At 49.7% G+C, this 21,268-nt stretch overlaps 1 protein-coding gene across 1 annotated transcript in view; it reads right to left on the bottom strand.

Annotated features, from left to right (window-relative positions):
* Positions 1-15,271, bottom strand: part of HK1 (hexokinase 1) — a 63,706-nt gene extending 48,435 nt beyond the window's left edge. The window contains exon 1 of the mRNA XM_080938022.1: positions 15,194-15,271. Coding sequence (XP_080794148.1) covers positions 15,194-15,256 — 63 coding nt within the window. The 5' untranslated portion in view covers positions 15,257-15,271. The remainder of the gene's footprint in view (positions 1-15,193) is intronic.
* Between the last annotated feature and the right edge of the window lie 5,997 nt (positions 15,272-21,268).

Below are 21,268 nucleotides of genomic sequence, written 5' to 3'. Positions count from 1 at the left end.
TCCAAAGCTTCTGAGTTCTGCTGCTTGCTGGGGCTGGAACATGGCCCCCTCATCCTATTACATTCTCACTAGCTTTCTGTTTTCCACCTCCTGCACTACCTAAGCTTGGCTGTCCTGGCACGTGCTCTGTAGACTGACTTTGAACTCAGAGATCTTCATGTCTGTCCTACTAGACACTGGGATTATGTTTTTCTTCAACCAGCATCTTCTCGGTTCTAGGCTGGTAGTGATCTGCTTGTCTTTGCCTCCTGGGATTAAAGGTTTATTCTACTATGCCTAGACCTAAATTTAGCTTGGTGAGATCTTGACCCAAGGTCACCACTCCCTTAATTCAATTTAATATCCTTAATCGAAGGATTCAGCCCCATTTCACTTCCTGGTGTCCCTTTAATACTAAAGTATTTTGTATTTTTCCTTTCTCCACTAGCTACATTTGTTCAAAATGCTCTTCATCAGACTTAACCAGAGAACAAAGTCTCTGTTGGGCTTTTTTGAGACTTCCTTTGTCAGTGCAGTTAATCTGAGTCTCTTCACCTTAGCCTCAGGCAGAGTCTCTGGACAATGGAAGAAAAGAAAGCAGCCACATTCTTCACCAAAACATCACAAAACCAGCCTCTTGGCCACAAATTAAAGTTCCTCTCCACTAAGCTCTTGGGCCAGCAGACCTACACAGTTCAAATGACCCCAGCACCACTGTATTCCATATTCCTATGAGGTTGGGCCATTAAGCCCCACTTACAGCATTCCATGGCTTTCCAAATCCAAAGCCCCAAAGTCCACATTCTTTCAAACAAAAGCATGCACAGGCCTGTCACAGCAATACTCCCAGAGGAACAAAAGCTCAAGGTCAGGGCTGGGGAAGATGGTGCACTGGGTAAGAGCATTTGCTGGGAAAGCAGGAGGACCTGAGTTCAAATCCCCAGCACCCATGTAAGACTCCAGCATGTTCTCGACAGCCCTCTGATCCCAGTGTTAGGAGGTGGTGGTTGGGAGCTGAGGCAGGTGGCTCCAATAAACTCACTGACTAACCAGTCAAACAGGAAGCTTGAATTCAGTGAAAGATGACATACACACATACACACATACACACATACACACACACACACACACAAGCATATATGTGTGTATGTATATATACATATGCATGTACAAATACATATACATTCATAAACAGTGGAGAGTGATAAAGGGAGCTACTCAGGGTCCTTGGGCCTCATAAGTGTATACACACCCATACACAAATTTACACACACACAGCAAACACCATTCACAAGCACACACAACAAAAGTTCAAGGTCATTCTCCTCTACTCAGGGAGCTATACAGACTCCAACTCAGAGATAAAAAAACAATAGAGGGCTGGAGACGTGGCTCAGTGGTTAAGAGCACTGACTGTTCTAGCAGAGGTCCCGAGTTCAAATCCCAGAAACCACATGGTGGCTCAGAACCATCTGTAATGGGATCTGATGCCTACTTCTGGTGTGTCTGAAGACAGCTACAGTGTACTCACATACATAAAATAAAATAAACAATTCTTAAACAAACAAAAACAAAAACCAATAAATAAATTAGGCAAATCGACAGATGTCTTGAAACTACTCAGGACATCCCCTAAGCGAAGATTTCCAAGCACAGCCCCTCATAGAGGAAACCTGGGCAGCTGGGAGCAAATGGGTTAAGAGGTGAGCCAGAGCAGAGACAAGGCAAATGCCAAGTGCCAGACTTGAAGTTTTAGAAAGAACAGCTGGGTTTGGATTAAGGACCTTCCATAACCTTCCTCCCTCCTGCTCTTCTCACTTCTGAGATAGGGACAAACTTTTGTCTAAAAGATGCAAGATCAAGACTTTAGTCAAGTGCAAAGAATGTAACTAAAAGCATCTCTTTCCCCATCCCTGAGTGACGTAATCATGTGTTCTCTCGATGGGGGAGGAAATGGGGGAATAATATTTGAAATGTAAGTAAATAAAATAACTAATTTTAGAAAAGAAATATCTTAAGAATGACTTGATTAAGATTTATGTTAGCCCGTTCTATTAGAAAATGAATTGTTTTATTTCACATGTATATTTTGTGCACTGTGTGCCTGCCTGGTGCTCGTGGAGGCCAGAAGGCAGCACTGGTTACCACGGAGTCAGTGTGTAGATGCTGGGAACTGAACCTGGGTCTCTGCAAAAGCAGTAGGTGCTCTAACGCTCTGAGTTATCTTTCCAGCTCCAATGATTTCATGCGTTTTGCGGGCAAATGGATAGAACTAGAAAATCCCATCCCGAGTGAGGTAACCAGGACCAGGAACACAAGCATGGTGTGTACTCGTTTATAAATGGTACAGGATGACCATGCTACAAGCCACAGACCCAAAAAGCCAAGTAACAAGGAGGGCCCATGGAGGGAAGCATGAATGTCACTAAGGAAAGTAGATCAGACATCACAGTCTCAATGGCTGGTCCAGCTTGAGACCCACACCATGAGAGAGAGCCCACCCTGACACTCTCTGGAGGGCCAGGACCTGGAGGCCAGGGAGCCCAGTGACCTAGAATAGAACCAAACATGGCTGACATTTTTTTTTCCCAAAAAGTCTATGAAATGACTGTATGGATCAATACCCAGCCCAGCTGTCACCAGAGAGGCCTCACCCAGCAGCTGATAAAACAAATGTAGAGACCCTCAGTCAAACATAAGCGGAGCTCAGGGAATACTTTGGAAGAAGCGGAGAAAAGATCATAGGAGCCGAAAGGGTGAAGGACATCACAAGAAAACCTACAGAACCCAGTAACCGGGGCCTAGGGAGACACGGAACCACCAACAGGGAGTCTGCACGGGACCGCCCAGGCCCTCCACACAGGTGACAGTTGTGTAACTTGGTCTTTCCTGGTTGCAAGGGCCATCCCAGCAGGGGCTAGCTGCCTGTGTATCCAGTCCTCCCCCAGTTATCATGGGGACAATGTTCAGAAGTTACAGCAAAGATGGAAGCAAAGCCCAGGCCTCCCAGATTCTCCACTGTGGTTGGTGGCATCTGAGGGACAGACGAGTATCTCCCAGTCTAACTCCTGATGCACGTGGCTGCCCCAGCTGCAAGCCCCACCTCACTGCTGCAGATGGTGGCTGTATGGGAAACTGGTCTTTCCCCACCATTGGTGGCCAGTTTCTGAGTAGAGATGCAGTTAGCTTTGGGGAGTAGGGGAACATCTACAATCATTTGGAGGTTCCTAGAGTAGCCATAACCCCAATATTCTCCTGCTTTGACAGCATCAAATTTCACCCATTCAATTTCTTCCTTGGAGTCACCACCCAGTGGTCTCTGTGAATCCTGCTTTTGTTCTTTTGAGACAGGGTCTCATTGTGGAGAGTCCTAGCTGGTCTGGAACTTGCTGCGTAGATCAGGCTGGCTTTGAACTCACAGAAAACTGCTTGCCTCTGAGTCCTGTGATTCAGGCATGCGACACCATGCTAAAGAGACCCCTGCGCTTCTTGTTCCTTCACGCCATCTGCAAACTCACCTTCTGCACAGGACATGCCATGATCCGCCCGGCCTCAAGCCACCGTCTGTCCCTCTCTTCAGCATCCCCCTAGCCTTAGGTGTCCTCTATAGAGAAGTCAGCTGGCCCCAGGACACATGTCATGATGTGTGTCTTTCCCAATGCCACAGGAACACGGGCATGGTCCACGCCTCTGCTGGACTGCTAATGCCTGAGGCGCAGGTGCCTTGTCTTCTGCCCTCTGTGTGTCCCCAAGTCCTCAGGCTGGCGCCACAATGTGACTCCTCAGCTGGGCGGGGTGGCCTCTGGTGACGCCTAGTTCAGGGAAGTCTCTGAGGGTGCACTGGCTCAGATAAGGCCTACTGTCTTCTTTTCCCCAAACGGTCTGCACTTCGGTCACATCCCCTAACCCTCTCTGAGTTCTAACCCGCTCTGTCTCTTCATATATCTCCCTTAATTGGCTGAGGCCCAGCAGAACACCAAGGCCCTAAAGCTAATCAGATTCTTATGTTCCTGTAAGAAGGTACTTAGCAATCTGCAAGTCACGGAGGAACACGCGTCTGGAAATTGAATTCCTTGCAGAGGTTCCTCTGAGAACCTTAACTATCTCCAAAGCAAAACTACAAAGCAAAGACCCTTGCTCTTCACCCAGGCTCACACACGGCCTCCAGCACAAGGCTTATTATACATCCAGACTATTCCTTCTGCCTCAGTGAACACGGATTAAGCCCCAAGGACTCTATCCACAACAACAGGGGAAAAAATGTCCCCCATTTTTTTTCATTGTTGTCTGTGTGTGTGTGCTATGTCCCTGTTCACGTTCATACACATGTGCACGCACGTGAAAGCCAGAGGCTGATGTCGGGTCTCCATCTTTCTACCTTTTATTTTTAATTTTTGGTGGTAGTGTTTGTTTTGTAGGGACAAGGTTTCTCTGAGTGGCCCTGGCTGTACTAGAACTCACTCTATAGACCAGACTCAGAGATGCTCTTGCTTCTACATAGGCCACCACATCTGGCTTTTTTTTGTTTTTTTTTAAGATTTATTTATTACATATAAATACACTGTAGCTGTCTTCAGACACACCAGAAGAGGGCATCAGATCCCATTACAGATGGTTGTGAACCACCATGTAGTTGCTGGGAATTGAACTCAGGACCTCTGGAAGGGCAGTCAGTGCTCTTAACCACTGAGCCATCTCTCCAGTCCCCCTTCTTTTTTTAGTCTCACACTGAACTAGGAGCTCACTAGTTCAGCTAGGCTGGTTGTTATATGCACCATGGATAGACCTCATGCTTGCAGAAGGTAGAAGGTATCAGATCCTGTAAAGCAACGGTTCTCAGCCTTTCTGATGCTGAGACCCTTTCATACAGTTCCTCCGGCTGTGGTAACCCCAACTATACAATAGTTTTTGGTGCGACTTCAATAAGTGCAATTTTGCTACTGTTATGCATCTTAATGCAAGCATCTGATGTACAACCCTATGAAAAATTTTATGTTAGATATGACCCTAAGGGGGTCACGACCCACAGGTTGAGAACCACTGCTCTAACAGATGCTTGTGAACCACCATGGTGGGTTCTGGGGGCTAGACTTATATCCTCTGCAAGAGCAGCAAGTACTCTTGCCCATTAATCCATTTAGCCATCTCTTCTAGCCCCTAGAGCCCACATAAAAACTCAGGCCTCCCTTCTTACATAGATCTTTCTCCCCAAGCTCTAGTTTGCTTTTAGATTTGCATTAGTATGAATGAGTCCAGAAGAGGGTGCCATACGCCCTGTTTGCCAGTACCCTGACACGGGGCTGGGAACTAAGCTCGGGTCCTCTGGAAGAGTAACACCCACTCTCTAAGCACTGAGCCATGGGTAGCCTGGGACCAGACACGAAAGCCCAGGCTGACAGCGCTGTTCGCTGTTCGATGGCCATTAAGCTCCCTGGGCCTCAGTTTCCTTCTCTGTCACATGAGGTCAATGATCCCTGCCTTGTTACCTAGCCACTAACCACATTTGAGAGCAACCAGAGTTGACTTGGAAAACTTAAGAGATGCCACAAATACCAGGTGGAGTTACTGTGGCTCACCCAGAACACACCCCCAGCCCCACCCCGGGGCACTTTAAGCAACCACGTGAGGAGCCATGACTTCCTAGGTAGTCTGAGCTCAGGGCCCCAGGCCTGGATCCTGGCCGACATCTGCCTTGGTTTGTAAGCCAGAGCTCCTAGCCCTAGTGAGTGTCCATGTTCGCTAGACAAATAGATCAAAGCTGCGATCTGTATCTTAAGTGCCTACACTCCGAGGCGTCCCTGCGTCTGCCATGTGTCATTACAGATGGAGACAGGGAGTGACTTGGTCCCCCTCACGCCCCCTAAGGGCTGACTTGGGGCTTTTCAGTTTCTGTCCTAGCCACCTCCCCGAGCTGCAGCATAATGAGAGAAAATGTCCTCACTTCAGGTGTCACCTTGGTCTTGGGTGCCTAGGACTCTGGGGACTGGGTGTCTGGAGGCTGCTTCTCTCCCCAGCTAGCCACAGGAAGTAAGGAGGGACCGGCTCTTCCCGTCCCGCTGCATTCCAGGCTGTCTCCCGAATTTGGTAGGTTCAATGTGACAGTTTTGTTCTCTTCCTGGACAAGGTCTTGACCACTCTCCCCAAACAAGACTTGTTAATAGGTGCCAAGGTCACCCTGAGCAGCAGGGGACCTTGAGCCTGACCTCAGGGTATTATTCTGGTCTTCCTGGCTCAGGGCATGAGGAACAAGAGGGAAGGTGACTGAGTTTATTGCTGTTTGCCAGTGTGTTGCCCTGGGAGCTGAGACAATTTCCCTGTGTGTGAGGCCTGCAGTTTTCTCATGCACAATGGAGTCATTAAATGCCACCGTACAAGCTGTGAGTATCAGGGTGAGTTGATGTGTCTACGTCCTTGTTTCTAAAGACTCAGCTTCCTCATCACATGGGAACTTTTGAGTTGGGTGCTGTGGCTCCCAGCATGCAACCCAGGCTACGGGGCAAGACTCAACATAATAAACAAGGGAACAGCTACAGGTCTGTTTCTCAGACTCTCCTATTGCTCTGGGTGTGGTGAGGGGGTAGGGCGGGGGCGAGGGTCTGTTCCTTTGGTGGATGGCCGGGAAAATCCTTCCAGTTTTCGGATATATTTTGGGACAGCTTGCCCTGAGCCCCATCAGAGGCAGCTTCAAGTCCTGGACCACAGTTCTAGTTCTGCATACAGCTCGGTACAACCACCCATGGTGTCAGAGATGCCTGGGTCCCGACTGCTCTCTGCCCACCGAGATTACCTTGAGTCTATGTCTAGACCCTCCTCTGCACCCGATGTAAAATGCAGAAAGTTCGTACGCTCCCTGGAAGAACTTAACAAAGCCAAGCATCTTGTTTAAGCAAACACTTCAAAAATGAAACAAAACGGCCTGCCAGGGGGAGGTGCAGCTTCATTCTAAGGGCGGCCAGGGTCTTCCAATCTCACTCACCCCACCCATCTGGAAGAGGTCCTGGCAGGCGCCAGGGACCGAGAGGGAAATGAGGTCTGGGGCAAGCGATGCTGCTAGAGACAGTTTGCATGTATCAACAGGGACACGCAGATGCACATGAACTTACTAGGTCAGTTTCCTTTCCAAATGGAAGGCATCCTGGGCTGTGGTGTTGTGGGGGGGGGGGGGGGCGGAGAAGACACCAGACCACAAGCACAGGTTGCTGAGCAGAGCTGGCATTGGAGAAAGGGAAACCTGGGAGGCCCCATTCCTGCCTCTCCTACTCTATCCATCCTTTCTTCCTTTGGATCTGTCTCCCTAAACCGCCGCAGGAGAGCACTGGGTGCAATTCTGAGTCAGGGGATCTGTTGTTGGTGACATGCCTGCCCTTAACAAGGAGCTTCACCACTTGTGTGTGAGGACTGGGTCCCCAGTTTCCTCGTTTCTACATGGTGTCCTCCTCCCAGGGGCTCACCAAAAAAAAAAAAAAAAAAAAAAAAAAAACTCTGTTCCCTTGCATACAGACAAGAAGCACACAGAGGCAAATGTCCATGTATGCACGGATGTTCACAGCGGCATTCAGATGACAGCCAAAAGGGAACCTATCTCAGACGCCCATCAATTGGCAAAAGGACAGACAAACACGGCAGAGGCAATGGGTTATCAAAATCCCAGGAAATGCTACCCAAGGCCTTCTCTGAATCTAAGAAGGCAGAGGTGGTGCAAACCTAATAACCCCAGCACTTGGGGGGTTGAGCCAGGAGGATTATGAGTTCAAGGCCAGTCTGAGCTATATGAGTTCCAGGCTAGCTAGACTTACATAGAAGAATCAAGGCTGGGAAACGGCTCCCATAGTGAACAAACATGAGGCCCTGAGCTGGATCCCCAACTCTCACATCAAAGTGGGACACAGCAGCACACCTGTAACTCCAACACTGGGGGAACAGAGGACGGTGACAGGTGAGAGGTGACAGGCGGATCCAGCCATATGGGTGAGCTCCGGGTTTATTGAGAGACCCTGTCTCAAAAAATAAGAGAACACCTGTGGATGGCACAGCTTCTGGCCTCCACGCACGCAGGTACACACACGCACCGGCATGTATGCAAATGTGCACACATGCATTCCAAAAAATAAAAATCAAAGACAAAAAGAGAGCATGCAGCAGGCACAGTGTGACTCTGCCACACCCTACCCCACCGCTGCCCCCATCTCAGAGGGAGTTTCCCTGCAGGTTTTAGATTCTGGAGCCGAGAGTCAATGAGGACTGAACTGAGCCTGCGCCGACATTTTTCTGCCCACACTGGGCATGCTCAGTTACTGTTTGCAAAGGGCTGGGCTTCAAGATTCACTGCTCAGTTTTCCCTGAAGCACAGGGCACATCCACCCTCTCCTTTTACGGAAGATAGCCAGAGAGAGGCTGTTGGCTTGAGTTCTGTCTGAATAGGGCTGGGCACATTTCGGAGACAGATAAGCCTGCTCTGCCATGGGCTGATCCAAAGAGGGGTGGGGGGAGCTCTGCAGCCACCCAGACCTACACAAAAGGCTCAGCTTCAGCAGATGGGGGTGAGGGGAACTGCACATAAATCACACCTGGAGCTGTCAAGTTCACTCACTGAGACTGTGACCAAACAAAGCCACTTGATAGGGTAAAATAGGAAACAGGCTAATTTCTGCTAGACGCTCCAGTACAAAGACATAAATGGAAGCCACTTCTGATGCCTATCACAAATACGTAAGGGTTAAGGACCTTGGGGTGGCTCTGTAGCTAAAACTGTTTGCCATGCAAACCCGCCACCAAATGCTTGAGGTGGATAAAGAGAAGTAACTCCAAACTTCACACACACACACACACACACACACACACACACACACACACACACTGTGGTACACAAACACAAGCAAATAAATCAATGAAATGTCACACCAAAACAAAATTAAACCAAACTATCTGTAAAGGTTTTCCTATATCAAAAGTTGGCTTAACCAGTAAATCCCACATTCTGATAGGAGTGTAATAGAGCAGGACCATCAGGGCCAACAATTTGGCAACAATTTGGCAACAATTTGCAACACCTCAGAGTGTGCAGAAGCCCTCTCTGGAGCTTTAGGGGGTGAAAGAAGCTCATGCAGACACCAGTATCTGAAAAAAAAATTGAGACACCTAAGTGGCTGTCAAAAGGATGGCTCGGTTAGCTCAGAGCACGGAGCCGTGTAAACAAATAAAGTCCACACAGCAACATGAAAAAAGTCCCCCCAAACAGAACTCAGAGCTGCAGAAAAGAATTCAGCGGGGCACAACCAGAAGAAGGCTACTTACAAACATTTAAACCAACACAAATCAATGGCTCAAGTACTGATTGAATTCAGGAGGCGTACCTGCATTTAAGGTACTAGACGATGTTTATAGGGAGGGATGTATGGAACAAGTGTAAAAGCATCTGCGAAAATACCACCTTCGGGACGGCGGAGCTCGAGAGATGGCTCAGCCACTAAGAGGGCTCGCTGCTCTTCCAGAAAACACAGGCTTAGTTTCCAGCACCCACAGGATCTGTAAATGGACCTCATAATCACCTCTAATTCCAGCGCCCGGGGGGATCTAACGCACATGCGCACACGCAGACAATGCGTGAGAAGTTGGGAGGTGTGAAGAGACGGATGCACGGTTAAGAGAACTGGCTGTTCAAGTTCAGTTCCCAGCATGCTCATGGTGCCTCATAACAATCTGTGACTCCAAGGCCCAGGGGACCTGACACCCTCTTCTATCCCTCCTCAGGCACCCATCGCGTACACAGTGTGCATACATGTATGCAGAAACACTCATATGCATAAAATAAAACGATTAAAGAGAACAGATAAATAAATAGAACACTCAGATGGCAGAGTCTCAAGAATGGGAACGAGTGGGCCCCAAGGTGGCTCTAAGCCAACTGTGTCTGACTTGTCAAGGTAAGGTGTGAGTTTGTGTATATTAGTCACATGAGCTCCGATAGGTTTATGTGCCTCGAATATCTCCTCATAGAAAAGATTTATATTTTTTTATAGAAGAGAGCAGAGAGTTAAGATACAGGTTCCGAGATAAGCCATTAAAATTGACAGCATTTGAGTTTTTCTCCCAGAAAGCTTTCTGGGTTCCATTCATAAACTTACAGCAACCGGTGGGTGGGGAGCAGCCCTGGTTTCTGAATAGGGATTAAGAGCCCCTCCTCTTACAGCACACAGGACTGCCTAAAGGAGGGAGTGGTCCGGAAGCACAATGACCGTTCCTGCCCCACAGCCTGGCTAACCAATTTGTCTGTAGCTTTGCAGCGATGGGGACTCTAGCACAGGTCAGGGGGAGGCTCTACTTCTGAGTCACAGCCACGGGCCTCTCTTGAGGTTTCCAGAGGACCTCGTGAATGCATATATACACATAACACATTCACATTTGAAAGATTCACGATGTGATCTCTCAGTTGTATTTAAGTGATGTCTTAATGACATAAGGTACTTCAGAGTGCGCGGAGCTAAGAAACTATTAAAACAAGGAACCCAAGCTACAGAAAGGCTGCTGTCCACTGGGCTCTACCTTTCAAAGCTGCTGACAGGCTTCTTAAAGGGCCAGTTCATCAGAAGCCAATGTTTTTTTCCAGAAATAAAAATCTACCAGCTAGTAAAACTACATTTATTTAAAAACGTATTTTATATGTACATATATATGATATGAAATAGTCATATATGATGAATATAACACAGTAGGTAGCTTCCTCAGGTCCCACTGGTGTAGTTCCTTAACCTGGAAGTTGGTGGGCCCCTGTCCTCCCTTCTCCAACCAGACCAATGTCCACCCTTCCTCGGGTTCACATCCAGAGCTTGGTTTACACAGCCCTGGACCTGAAGTCAAGGAGCAAATGGTGATTGTTTGGGGATGGCTGCCTCTCAGTGGGAAGATCTCTCAGTTCCCGCTCGGGCGGATGCAGAGCTGCTTCCAGACTCTAACTCCGCCAGCCAGAAAACCCTGGGTACAGACGGACACACAAGCGGGCCGGTCTTTCAAGGAGAAGGCTGTCTATGATTTCCTCCAAAGAACAGCAGGAGTGTGGGAGGCAACGGCACAAGGCGTGGTCAGAGTGGGGGCGTGGTCAGAGTGGGGGCGTGGTCAGAGAGGAGGCACCTCACAACCCGCAATTCCCTGGTCTATTCCTCAGTGTTCTCTCAGGACCCTTCCCGGGGCCCTCCCTGGGAGTGACCCTGTCCCCATCTGCTCTACTGGACAAACCCAATACCTATGATGGAGGGGAATGAAAAACTATGATGGAATACTGGCCAATCAGGTGCTAGCTGTTTCTTTCTTTTTTAAGTTGTTGTTTTGTTTGGTTGTTAGTTGTCTGTTTTGAGACAGGGTTTCTCAATGCAGCCCTGGCTGCCCTAGAACTCGCTCTGTTCAGCTGTGAACTCAAGAGATCTGCCTACCTCTGCCTCCTGGGTGCTGGGATTAAAGACATGTGCCAGCACTGCCTAGCCATAAAATTCTTTTTAAAAAATTCAATTTATTAATACTATTACCAGATGGGAGTGCAGGCACGATTTTGTTGAAGTCATAGGACAGCTTGTGAGAGTTGGGTCTCTCCAACTATGGGGGCGCAGGGATCGAACTCAGGTCCCCAGGCTTGTGAAGTGAGCGCTTCAGCCAACTGAGTCAACTCACCCACCCTGTTTTTAGGATTTCCTAACTCGCCTCCCTAAACAATAAGGAACTCTGAGACAGGGCCTCACGGTAGCCTAGAACTCTCAACGTTTCCAGACTCAGCCTGCCACATCTTGTGGTTACAGCCAACAGCTCCATATTTCCTTCCTTCCCCTTTCCCTTCCTTTGTAGCTCTACCAGCCATAGTCTGAGGAAATGAAGGGCATCTGTTTATCAATTAAAAGCCACCCACGGCCTATCCATTGCTCTACCTGGCCATTCTGGGCCAGGCCACTGCACAAATCACGCGTGTTGGTTCCCTGTCAACTCAGATTGTGTAGGGGCTATGGGGAACCCTCCAGAGAAAGCCCCCTGGGTGTCTGCAGTTTGCTGCTCTGGCATGCCTAGGGAGAAAGACATCTGCTCCTTCTTATTTCTGATACTCCTGGCTCCATTTTTCTTTCTATATATTTTTTTTTTCTTTTCTCCCTACCACTGCTTCTCAAGTGCTGAGATTAAGAACACAGCACTTTTCTTTTAGAAAAGACACATCTGGTCTTTTCTAAATCATGTCTGCCTGTGCCCTACTCCAGGAGCCCAGAAGGATGCTTCCTCTCGGAGCTGAAGTGACAGGAGGTTACAAGCCACCTGAAGAGGGTGTGGGAACTGAACTCAGGGACCTCTGCAAGAACCACCATAACCACAGAGGCATCTCTCCAGCCCTTCATTTTCCTGAATAAACAGGCAGCGAGCTGAGCAATACTCCACCTCCAGGTCCCTCCCTGTGGCACACAATGGAGGGGGCAGGGCCCTGCAAGGTGCCTTAGCCACTTGGGGGTTAACCCCCTCCTTCCCCAAGTGGAACTCAGAGAAATGGGAGTAGTCACAAAGTGCGTGAAATGTTCATCCTCTTAAACACCTTAGGTTCTGCCCGTCAGGTCCCCTTTTTCGTAGCACCCTTTAACGAGCACTGTGCAAAAGCAGCCAGGAGCTGAGAGTTCTGCCCAGGACCTGTTCTCAAGGCTGGATTACTGAGGGCTCTCAGGCAGTAGAGGGAAATAAAACCGTCTCTTGGGTGCCTTTGTATTCTGGGCAACCCTGAAAACCTTCCCCCAACAAGATCCAATTTCCTTCCTCCTAGCAGACAGCATGGTCCTGTATCTTACCAGAGGCCTGTCTCCAGAGCCCCAACGGCTGCCTCAGAGGGATAACTGAATCATCATGGCTGCCCAGTTAGGAGACTGGGTTCCCTTTAGGGTAGCACACAGGACCCAGACCCAGGAAAAAAGGCAAGATTTAGAGACTAGAACTCTCAGGCAGCCTTTCTTATAACAGAAATGGGCTGGGAAGGACAGGAAGCTAGTAAACCGACTCAGGCGAGCAAGTGACCACTGTGTGCCCAGGGACCCGCCCATGGGCCACACCCATGTATGGCAGACCACCATACAGGTAGAGGGGCCGGGTGAGGTGCAAGAGGAAGCTCTTGTTTTTTGTTGGTTGCTGTTTGGTTGGTTTTGTTGTTATTGGGTTTTTTGTTTTGAGAAATGTTGTTTGTTTGTTTGTTTGTTGTTTTGGAGGAGGGATTAGATCCACCTACCTCTCCTTTGTCTCCCAAAAAAAAAAAAAAAAAAAAAGCGGAAACCTGGATTAAAGGCTTGAGCCACCACCCACCCACCTACCGGGCTGGGAGCTCTTGTTTTTAAGGATCTCCTACACAAACAAGGTGAAAGTTTCGCACTGGGATAAAGGTGGGGGAGGGGATATCAATCTCTGAGGGCTTTAGTTGGGCCCTGTTTGAATCCATGTGTTCATATATCCACAGAGCCTGGGAGACTGAATGGAAGGGAGATGAGTCAGGCTACTAGTAGTGGAGTGCTGGAGTCTGATCCTTAGTCCAACTCAGCCACGGACAGAAGCCACCCAGCACCATGTAATGGAGTAGCCAGGCAGCTGGCAGCCACACAGGTGGCTGTGGGTGTGTGGCCGGAGGGCTTAGTTTACAAGGTCATTGGGCCTCCACCCTGGACAGCATTCCTAAGCCGCAGAGGAGAGCTATGAACTCTTGATTCCGGAGGCCCATTCTACGTGCACTCCGCCCTGCTAGGGCTTGTCTTCTCTTCCCATGCGACAAGCATCAGCAATGGAAGAAACTCAGCAACTGCATGTTGCATGTGCTGATCATAGCTCCCTGAGGTCAGGTCTCTCCGAGAGGGTTGCCGCGCAGCCTGGGTATGACAACCCCAGCCTGTGGCAAGTTCCCAAATCCCATCCACCCAGCACCCTGCTCCTGGTCCCCATCCAGGCTGAGATCCCAGGATGCTAGCAGCATCTCCATGAGCTGCGCTCTCAGCACCTCCCCTTCAGCTGATACCCAGGGGGAGTCCTGGTCAAGTTCTTGAGTGGGAGGAGGTCTGAGTCCCGCCCTGGCTCCACCTCTAACCAGCACTGTGACCTTCAGGAGGTCACATTCCCCAGTAAGACTGCTTCCTACAGTGCAGGATGAGAAGTCTCAGGTGGGGACCTCTGCCTCTCACCTGTAGATCGCACTCCTTGTCCCAGTGCCAGTCGGGTTGGTGACACTGTTACCTCTGGAAAGATACAGGACCATGCTCTCTGCTAGGAGGGTAGGTAAAGCATACCTGTAGCGCTAATAAAATGTGCGGGATGTTTCCCCGGCCATCTTAGGCTATTTCAGGAAAAGCATCCTGTCTTACTTAACGGGTGGCAGAAAAGTGAGGTACATCTTTACGACCCACCAGCGGACGGCACTTTACTTTGGACAAACATCACCCCTAGGACCCAGCAGCGTCAGTGTGTAACAAGTCACAAGAACACATGCCAACCCCTCTGAGCTCTTCAAGTGACTAAAGTGTCTTATTTGAGCTCCCGGGCTGAGACTGCCTGTAAATTACAGCTTTAAAGGAATAAAAAATTCCATTCAGACATGCGGTTCCAGACCTAAGGCCTATGAGCAAAGTTTCCGGTGGCCTCTGCTCCCCTCCCCGCACCGGAAAGCCAGGCGGGTCACCCCGTCCTTAGAGTAAGGAACAGCTGCAACAGCTGGGGGAGCCCAGAGACAGTTTCAGGAGGGCACCACATTCTCCAAATGAGAACCCCCAAATATGGGATGTCTGGCTTTCAGCCAGCACCCTCACCAGCTGCTAACTCACCTCCCCAGCACATCTCAGTGATCACACCTTCCCCGCCCACGGCGCGTGGACCTTTCCAAACAGGCCTCAAAGACGGGCCCGCTTGTCCCCACCCAGCCAGGTCCCAGCCCGGCACAACATGCGGGTACCCATCTGACATCCATAGTCCATTTCAAGGACACTGCAGTATGCAATCCAGACGGAGGGGGGAAGAAAGGGGGGGTCTTCAGCCAGCCGCCCAGCTCCTTAAAGCACAAGCACGCTCGCATGCCGACAATGCCCGGGTGAATCCTAGCACGAGGCCTGTCGCCTGCACCCTGAAGTCCAACCAGATGCTGCCTGGGAGAGGCCGGGGAGGATGCAGGCGGTGGCGAGCGGATGCGGGAATGCAAAGCTGAGGCCAGGGCGGCGCCGGCGGGGTTCACCTTTTTGATTTGGTCATCCTTCAGTTCAGTGAAGTAATAGGCCAGTAGTTGCGCGGCGATCATTCTGTCGGTGGGGGATGCGGAGAAGCAGGTATGGGGCCAGTAGCTCTCAGTAGCCCTAGTGAGCAGTGGTCCTCCGGCGGTGGATCCGCAACTCCACCTCCTCCTCCCTTGGCTCCTCCCCCTTAGTCCCTGGGCGGGGCGTCTGCCTGCGCCCTCCAGACCTCAGAGCTCCCGTCCCCAGGAGGGTGACAACCGCCTGCCGGCCCACCTCCTCAGTCCCCATTGGCTGCTAGGCGCTTCTGCAGCGCAATGGCTGGGGCTTCCCAGACAGAGCAGGAGAGTGACGGCCGCTCCCTCCCGCGCCGGAAAGGAGGCAGCACCCTGCACGTCCCCCACGTAAGAAGCGCACGGTCACGCGTGGCGGCACAGTGCCATGCCTGAGCGGGTGGGTGTAGGACACGATCTAGACCAAAGGACAGATCCAGGACGCCACAAACTGAAGAACACGAACGGGGCCACACCCCTTCCTCGGAGATTAGGGCTCGTCCCCCACCCCTCCCAACCCCACTGTTGGGGAAGCACACAAGTGGGCGTGGAAAGAGAGCGGAAGCCGAAACTAGGCGGCTTCGCTGATCTTACACTGGGTCCCTGTGCCTGCCTGCCCTAGAGCATCCAGAATCTAAGGATGATGCTTGGCATCCCAGCATGGCCACCAGATCTACATCCCAAAACTGTCAGAATTCACATAGCTAAACCCATACCACCTGCCCCTGTAAACTCATGGCCCTTACATGGGATTGTGTGGAATTTGGGGACCTGTCCAAGATCTTCCCACCTTTCTCTGTCTCTTGGGCATCCGGGTCCTGGGAGGTTGGGGGTACTGTTCAGGTGGGGATTGAGGGAAAATCGTATTTGTACATTATGGCATGTAAGAACTCAGACATGCAGAAGTGACTACCACTCTGATTCTACAGGTGAGGAACCTGAGGCAACGCTTTACAGTTGCTGCTCAAGAGTAGAGCTGGCGTTGCTTAGCTTTAACCCCTGTGACCTGGCTGTTGTATGTAGCTTCTCTTACCTACACTTCTCTTGCAGGCCATGTCCCTGAGACCAGGGCTGCAGCATATGCCCTAAGGTGACTATAGAGTTCAATTTCCACCCCACACCTGGGGACTGGGAGCCCCTGGCTAGGCCCAACCTCCATAGGGGGCAAAAATACCCATGCCCTAGGACACCCTTCAAGTAACCTTCTAGCCATCACCACCCACTGAGATGGTGTTAGACCAGAGGCCTCTATTTGAGTCCCACATAAATCTCAAACTAGCACACACACAGGAATGCTACCAACACTGGCCGCCAGTATCAGGACAAAATGATTCTTCTGAGCTGCATTTGAATCTGCAAATGTACTTCTGCCTGCTCTCAAAGTCGGGGGAGTCTTTGAGGAAGGAGGGTTGTTTTGTTTTCTCAGAGTTCTGTAGGTTGAATGGGCCACCTCTCCGACCCCCCCAGCGCTGGGCTCACGGCCCTCTCCCCCAGTCTTCAGCCATCACTATAATCTGTCCCAGTACAACCCTCACCCAACAAACCAGAGCTGGGAAAAAGCTGGCCAAGTTTGTAGGCAGGTAGGTACCTTTGCTGTACCTTTCCTTGACCCCTATACCAAGGTGACTCAGTACACACACACACACACACACCAAGACTTAACATTGTTTCCTAATACACATCTCTAAGTCAGACTCACTGCCACCCCCCCAACACCATCCCCACCCCAGTTTTTCTCCTGTCTAGCTAGAAATATGACAAGAACATTTGAGCTGGCTTTCTAGTTGTTGGCTACCCGCCATCCAAGCCATTCTGTGCAGCAGGCCACGACAGTCACATTAAAAAGCAACCTCAATTACGTTATGTCCCTGCCGTTCCAGGCCCTGCATCCTGATGGAGCCAATGTAAACAAGCTGGCCCTGTTACTGACCCTACTCTTTGAGCGCATCTCTCCCCTGGCCACAGCCACAGCAGAACTGTTTCCCACTGTCCTCAACCCCACATATCCATTCCATCATGGCTTTGCTCATACTGCCTTGCTCACCCATCCTTCCCCATTCACCTACACCTGTCTAAGTTCCAACTTCACCAAAGGATGGCACATCTGGCCTTCCTTCCCAAACCGGCCTCCCCTGGCCTCAGCCACTCACCCTGGCCTCCCAGGCCCCAGCACCTCCACAGGGCACACTCGGACAGTGCTCAGAATCCATGCAAATGGAGACCAGGGTTCTTCTCTACAGACAAGCCGTAGGATCCACAGCTGGTAGGCCATCTTGCCCAGTGGCGGGTTGCGGTAGAATTTGGAGCGGGGACTCAACCCCAGTTCTGATGCTTAGCCAGCACTCTGTCCATCCTACCCCAGCACCTCAGGCAGACTGGGCCAGATAAGCAACTCTGAGTCAAGACTGCCTTCCTGATATGGGTGACTGTCCCCTGGAGACTTGGTCTTATCTGCTCCCATCAGACAGTTTCCTGGAGCCAGCACTATAGCTGTGGTGTGTCTTCTCTCGGTTGAGCCCTGGACCACTTCATGAATGTTTCTTGCTGGTTTTTCCTTAGTTTGCTTTTGTTTGAAACAGGGTCTTACTATGTAGCGCTGGCAGTCCTGGAACTCTCTATATAGACCAGGCTAGCCTACCTCTGCCTAGCAAGTGCTGGGATTAAAGGTGTGCACTACCATGCCTGGGGTTTAGCTTTAATTATTTTAGGGTTTTTATATGAATATTTTGCTTATATGTACATATGTATGTATAGTCTGTGTGTGTGTGAGCCATGCATGTTCCTCATGCTCAAGGAGGTCAGAAGAGAACATCAGATCCCCTGGAACTGGAGTTGCAGATGTTCGTGAGCCACCATGTGGTTACTGGGATTGAACTCGGGTCCTCTGCAAGAGCAGGCAATACTCTTTATCATGGATTTATCTCTCCAGGCCTCATGCATGAGTTATGTTTGGTTGTTTGGATCTTTAGTTGGTTTTTCAAGACACAGTCTCTCTGTGTGGTCCTGGCTGTCCTGGAACTCACTCTGTAGACCAGGCTGGCCTTGAACTCAAGGACCCACCAGCCTCTGCCTCCTTCATGTCCACCACTATGCTTAGTTCTTGATTATTCTCTTCACATTAGCATGTTTCTTTCCCCCTCTACTACCCTACTCCCTGTTCCTTTTCTTTTTTCTTTCTTTTTGATAATGTCCTATGTAGCCCAAACTGGCCTGATGTTCTTCAACTTTGATCTCTGGTCTCTACCTGTTGAGTGCCACGGGAAGACCTCAACCCAGAGAGTCTCAAGTTCCCTCCGCTCCTGAGCAAGTGTCATCTGTCCCGCAAGTCCCCTGAGCTCTCAGTTCATTTACTGTGTCTCTCCTGGTACGAGTCTTGGGAAAGACCGAATGTTGTCAGGCTGCCTCCGCACCAAACACACCTGCCCAGAAGACAATACAGACTGAATGCTTAGGATGTCTGATTCGTTCCCATCCGCCCCACAGTGCTGGCAATTCCCCCACAGTGATCCCCAACAGATGGGCTGAACCCCTGGCACCAGGGAGCATACTCCTCCCAATGACTGTGTTTACATAATGTCACCGGTTTGGTTTACAAAGCAGTTTCTCATGTATTGCCTCATTTCTCCTGATAACAGCCTGGAGAGGTTACAAGGACAAATATCATTACCCCCACTTAATCTGTCAATGAGGTGTGTGTGTGTGTGTGTGTGTGTGTGTGTGTGTGAGAGAGAGAGAGAGAGAGAGAGAGAGAGAGAGCAGTGAAGAGAAGACACAGCCCGGCACCCCCTCAGTGATTTGCAACCTGGTTTACTACTTGCCCAATGAGAACTGCTGATTCAGACCCTGGATTTCCATGGGGTTAAGACATATGAGGACTTCCATAGTAGAGCCCCAAGTAGTGTTCTTTTAGCAGCCTGTAGGGGCTTTCTGATGCCAAGTACCAAGGGGTGAAAGTTTACTGCAACCTCTAATCAGCTTTGCTCCAAAACCTACCAGCACTTCCAAGTACCACCCATCATGAATGGACTGATAAAATTACATTCTTAGCTGCTTTCCCTCCAAGTGGCCCAAAATTCTGTCCTCCTGCCTGCTAACAGGATCGATATGCTGACAACCACTAGACCCTATATCAGCTTGTTTAGCCCAGCTAGTATTTTATAAGTACCGGCCAACACTTAAGCATGGTTAGACTTCACGGTAAAACCCACCATTTCTGACAGCGAGGATCTAGCCACCCGTGTTGATAATTATGTAGCAAGGGTTGGGCTAGATATGAGGGCAGCCACTACCTTCTCCAGCCCAAGGCAGGCACCTGTAGCCAGATCTACCACCCAACCCCCCCCCACACACACACCGCACTACACCACAACAATGTAAAAGCATTGTCTCCATCTTAATGGGTGGGTTTAACAAGCAATGGACTTCAGGCATTAGAGCCAGGGTTAGTTAGGATCAAGCAAGAAGAACATGGAGGCACCAAAATTTAAGTTTTGCATGAGAATTTTATACCCTGGTTACCCTGGCAATCCCTCTACTGTCTCCCCAAACACCTGCCCCTCAGGTAGCATCATGGTTTCTGCCTACCTGCTTGGCTCTACCTGACCACTATTCAAAGAAAGCTAGACTTCCATATTCTCAGTTCTGCCCCAAAGGGGCTGAGGAAAGTCTGTGAGTGGGAGGGTTAAACTGAAGGCCTGCAGCACCTTTTAGGCACCTGTCCTTTATCTCAGCCAGGCCTCTTCCGGAACAAGAAAACCCTTATCTTGTTGGCCCAGAGCAATTACAACTGCCCATGCTGACCAAAACAGCTTTCCAGGACAATGTTGACCAGTCCCCATACTCAGCTGCCTTCACAGAGCCAACAAGGGTCTGCCTCCACCCATTGCCTTTGATTTAGTGCCAAAATATTCTTGGAAGTGCAAATCCACGCCCAGTCAGGGTTCCTGGGGGAGGAGAGTTCACAGTGAATCTAATATGCAAGCAACCACAAATTAAGTACTGACTTGGTATTTTGCTAAGAAAAGATCTTTTTAAAGTTATTTTTTATCACCTCATTTTCTAAAGAAAAAGATATTTTAATTCAGAGAAGAATTAGAAATTAGTTACTTTGTTGTTGTTGGCAAATAGCTTTTTTTTTTTTTTTTTTTTTTTTTTTTTGGAAACAGTTTCTCTTTGTAGCCCTGGCTGTCCCGGAATTCACTGTGTAGACCAGGCTGTCTACATAGTCACAGAAATCTGCCTGCCTCTGCTATCCCAAGTGCTGGGACTCATTTTCTGTTGGGAAGGGGTGTTTTATTTTGTTTTGAGACAGTGTCTCACCATGTAGCTTTGCTGGCTTGGAGCTCAGTCTGTAGACCAAGTTGGCCTCCAAACATGTCTGCCTCTGCCTCCCTACTGCTGGGATGAAAGGTGTGCACCATCATGCTCAGCCGTAAGTCACTTTAAAACTAAACACAATTGGCCTCATAGTAAGAAGGGGTTGAGACCTAGGTAGGACTTGCCACCTGTCAGGTATTCTGAACTCTTTGGGGAACAGTAGCAGCACATGTGCTTATGGTCCTGTGTGTTATGAACTGTGGTGTTTTAGCTTCGAGAATAGCAACGGTATAATTGCACAAAGACTTTCATGTTTTCTGGACATCGCGTGGCGTGTTAGCATTTATCAAATTAGCCACCTCTGCAGACTGCATGCGCTTGAAAGTTTGATTTGAAAAGTTGCCACTTGATAGCAGGGCATGGTAGCACACACCCTTCATTCTAGCCCTTGGGAGGCAGAAGCAGGACAGCCTGGTCTATGTGAGAGTTCCAGGACAGCCAGTGTAACCTGAGAGAGGGAGAGGGAGGGAGGGAGGGGGGAGGGAGGGAGGGAGAGATGAGAGAGAGAGGGAGAGAGAGAGTTGCTAATAAGCAATTTAAAAATTGTCCAGTGGATTCTAGCTCAGGATTAGGACAGAATTTCTAATGACTTCTGAAATGGCCCTGAATGTGCTTCTGCCATCTTGTCCTGTGTATTTATGGGAAGTGGTT

This window comes from Micromys minutus (assembly GCF_963924665.1).
Source record: "Micromys minutus genome assembly, chromosome: 25".
NCBI classification, from domain to species: domain Eukaryota; kingdom Metazoa; phylum Chordata; class Mammalia; order Rodentia; family Muridae; genus Micromys; species Micromys minutus.
This window is presented reverse-complemented; position numbering and strand designations above follow the sequence as displayed.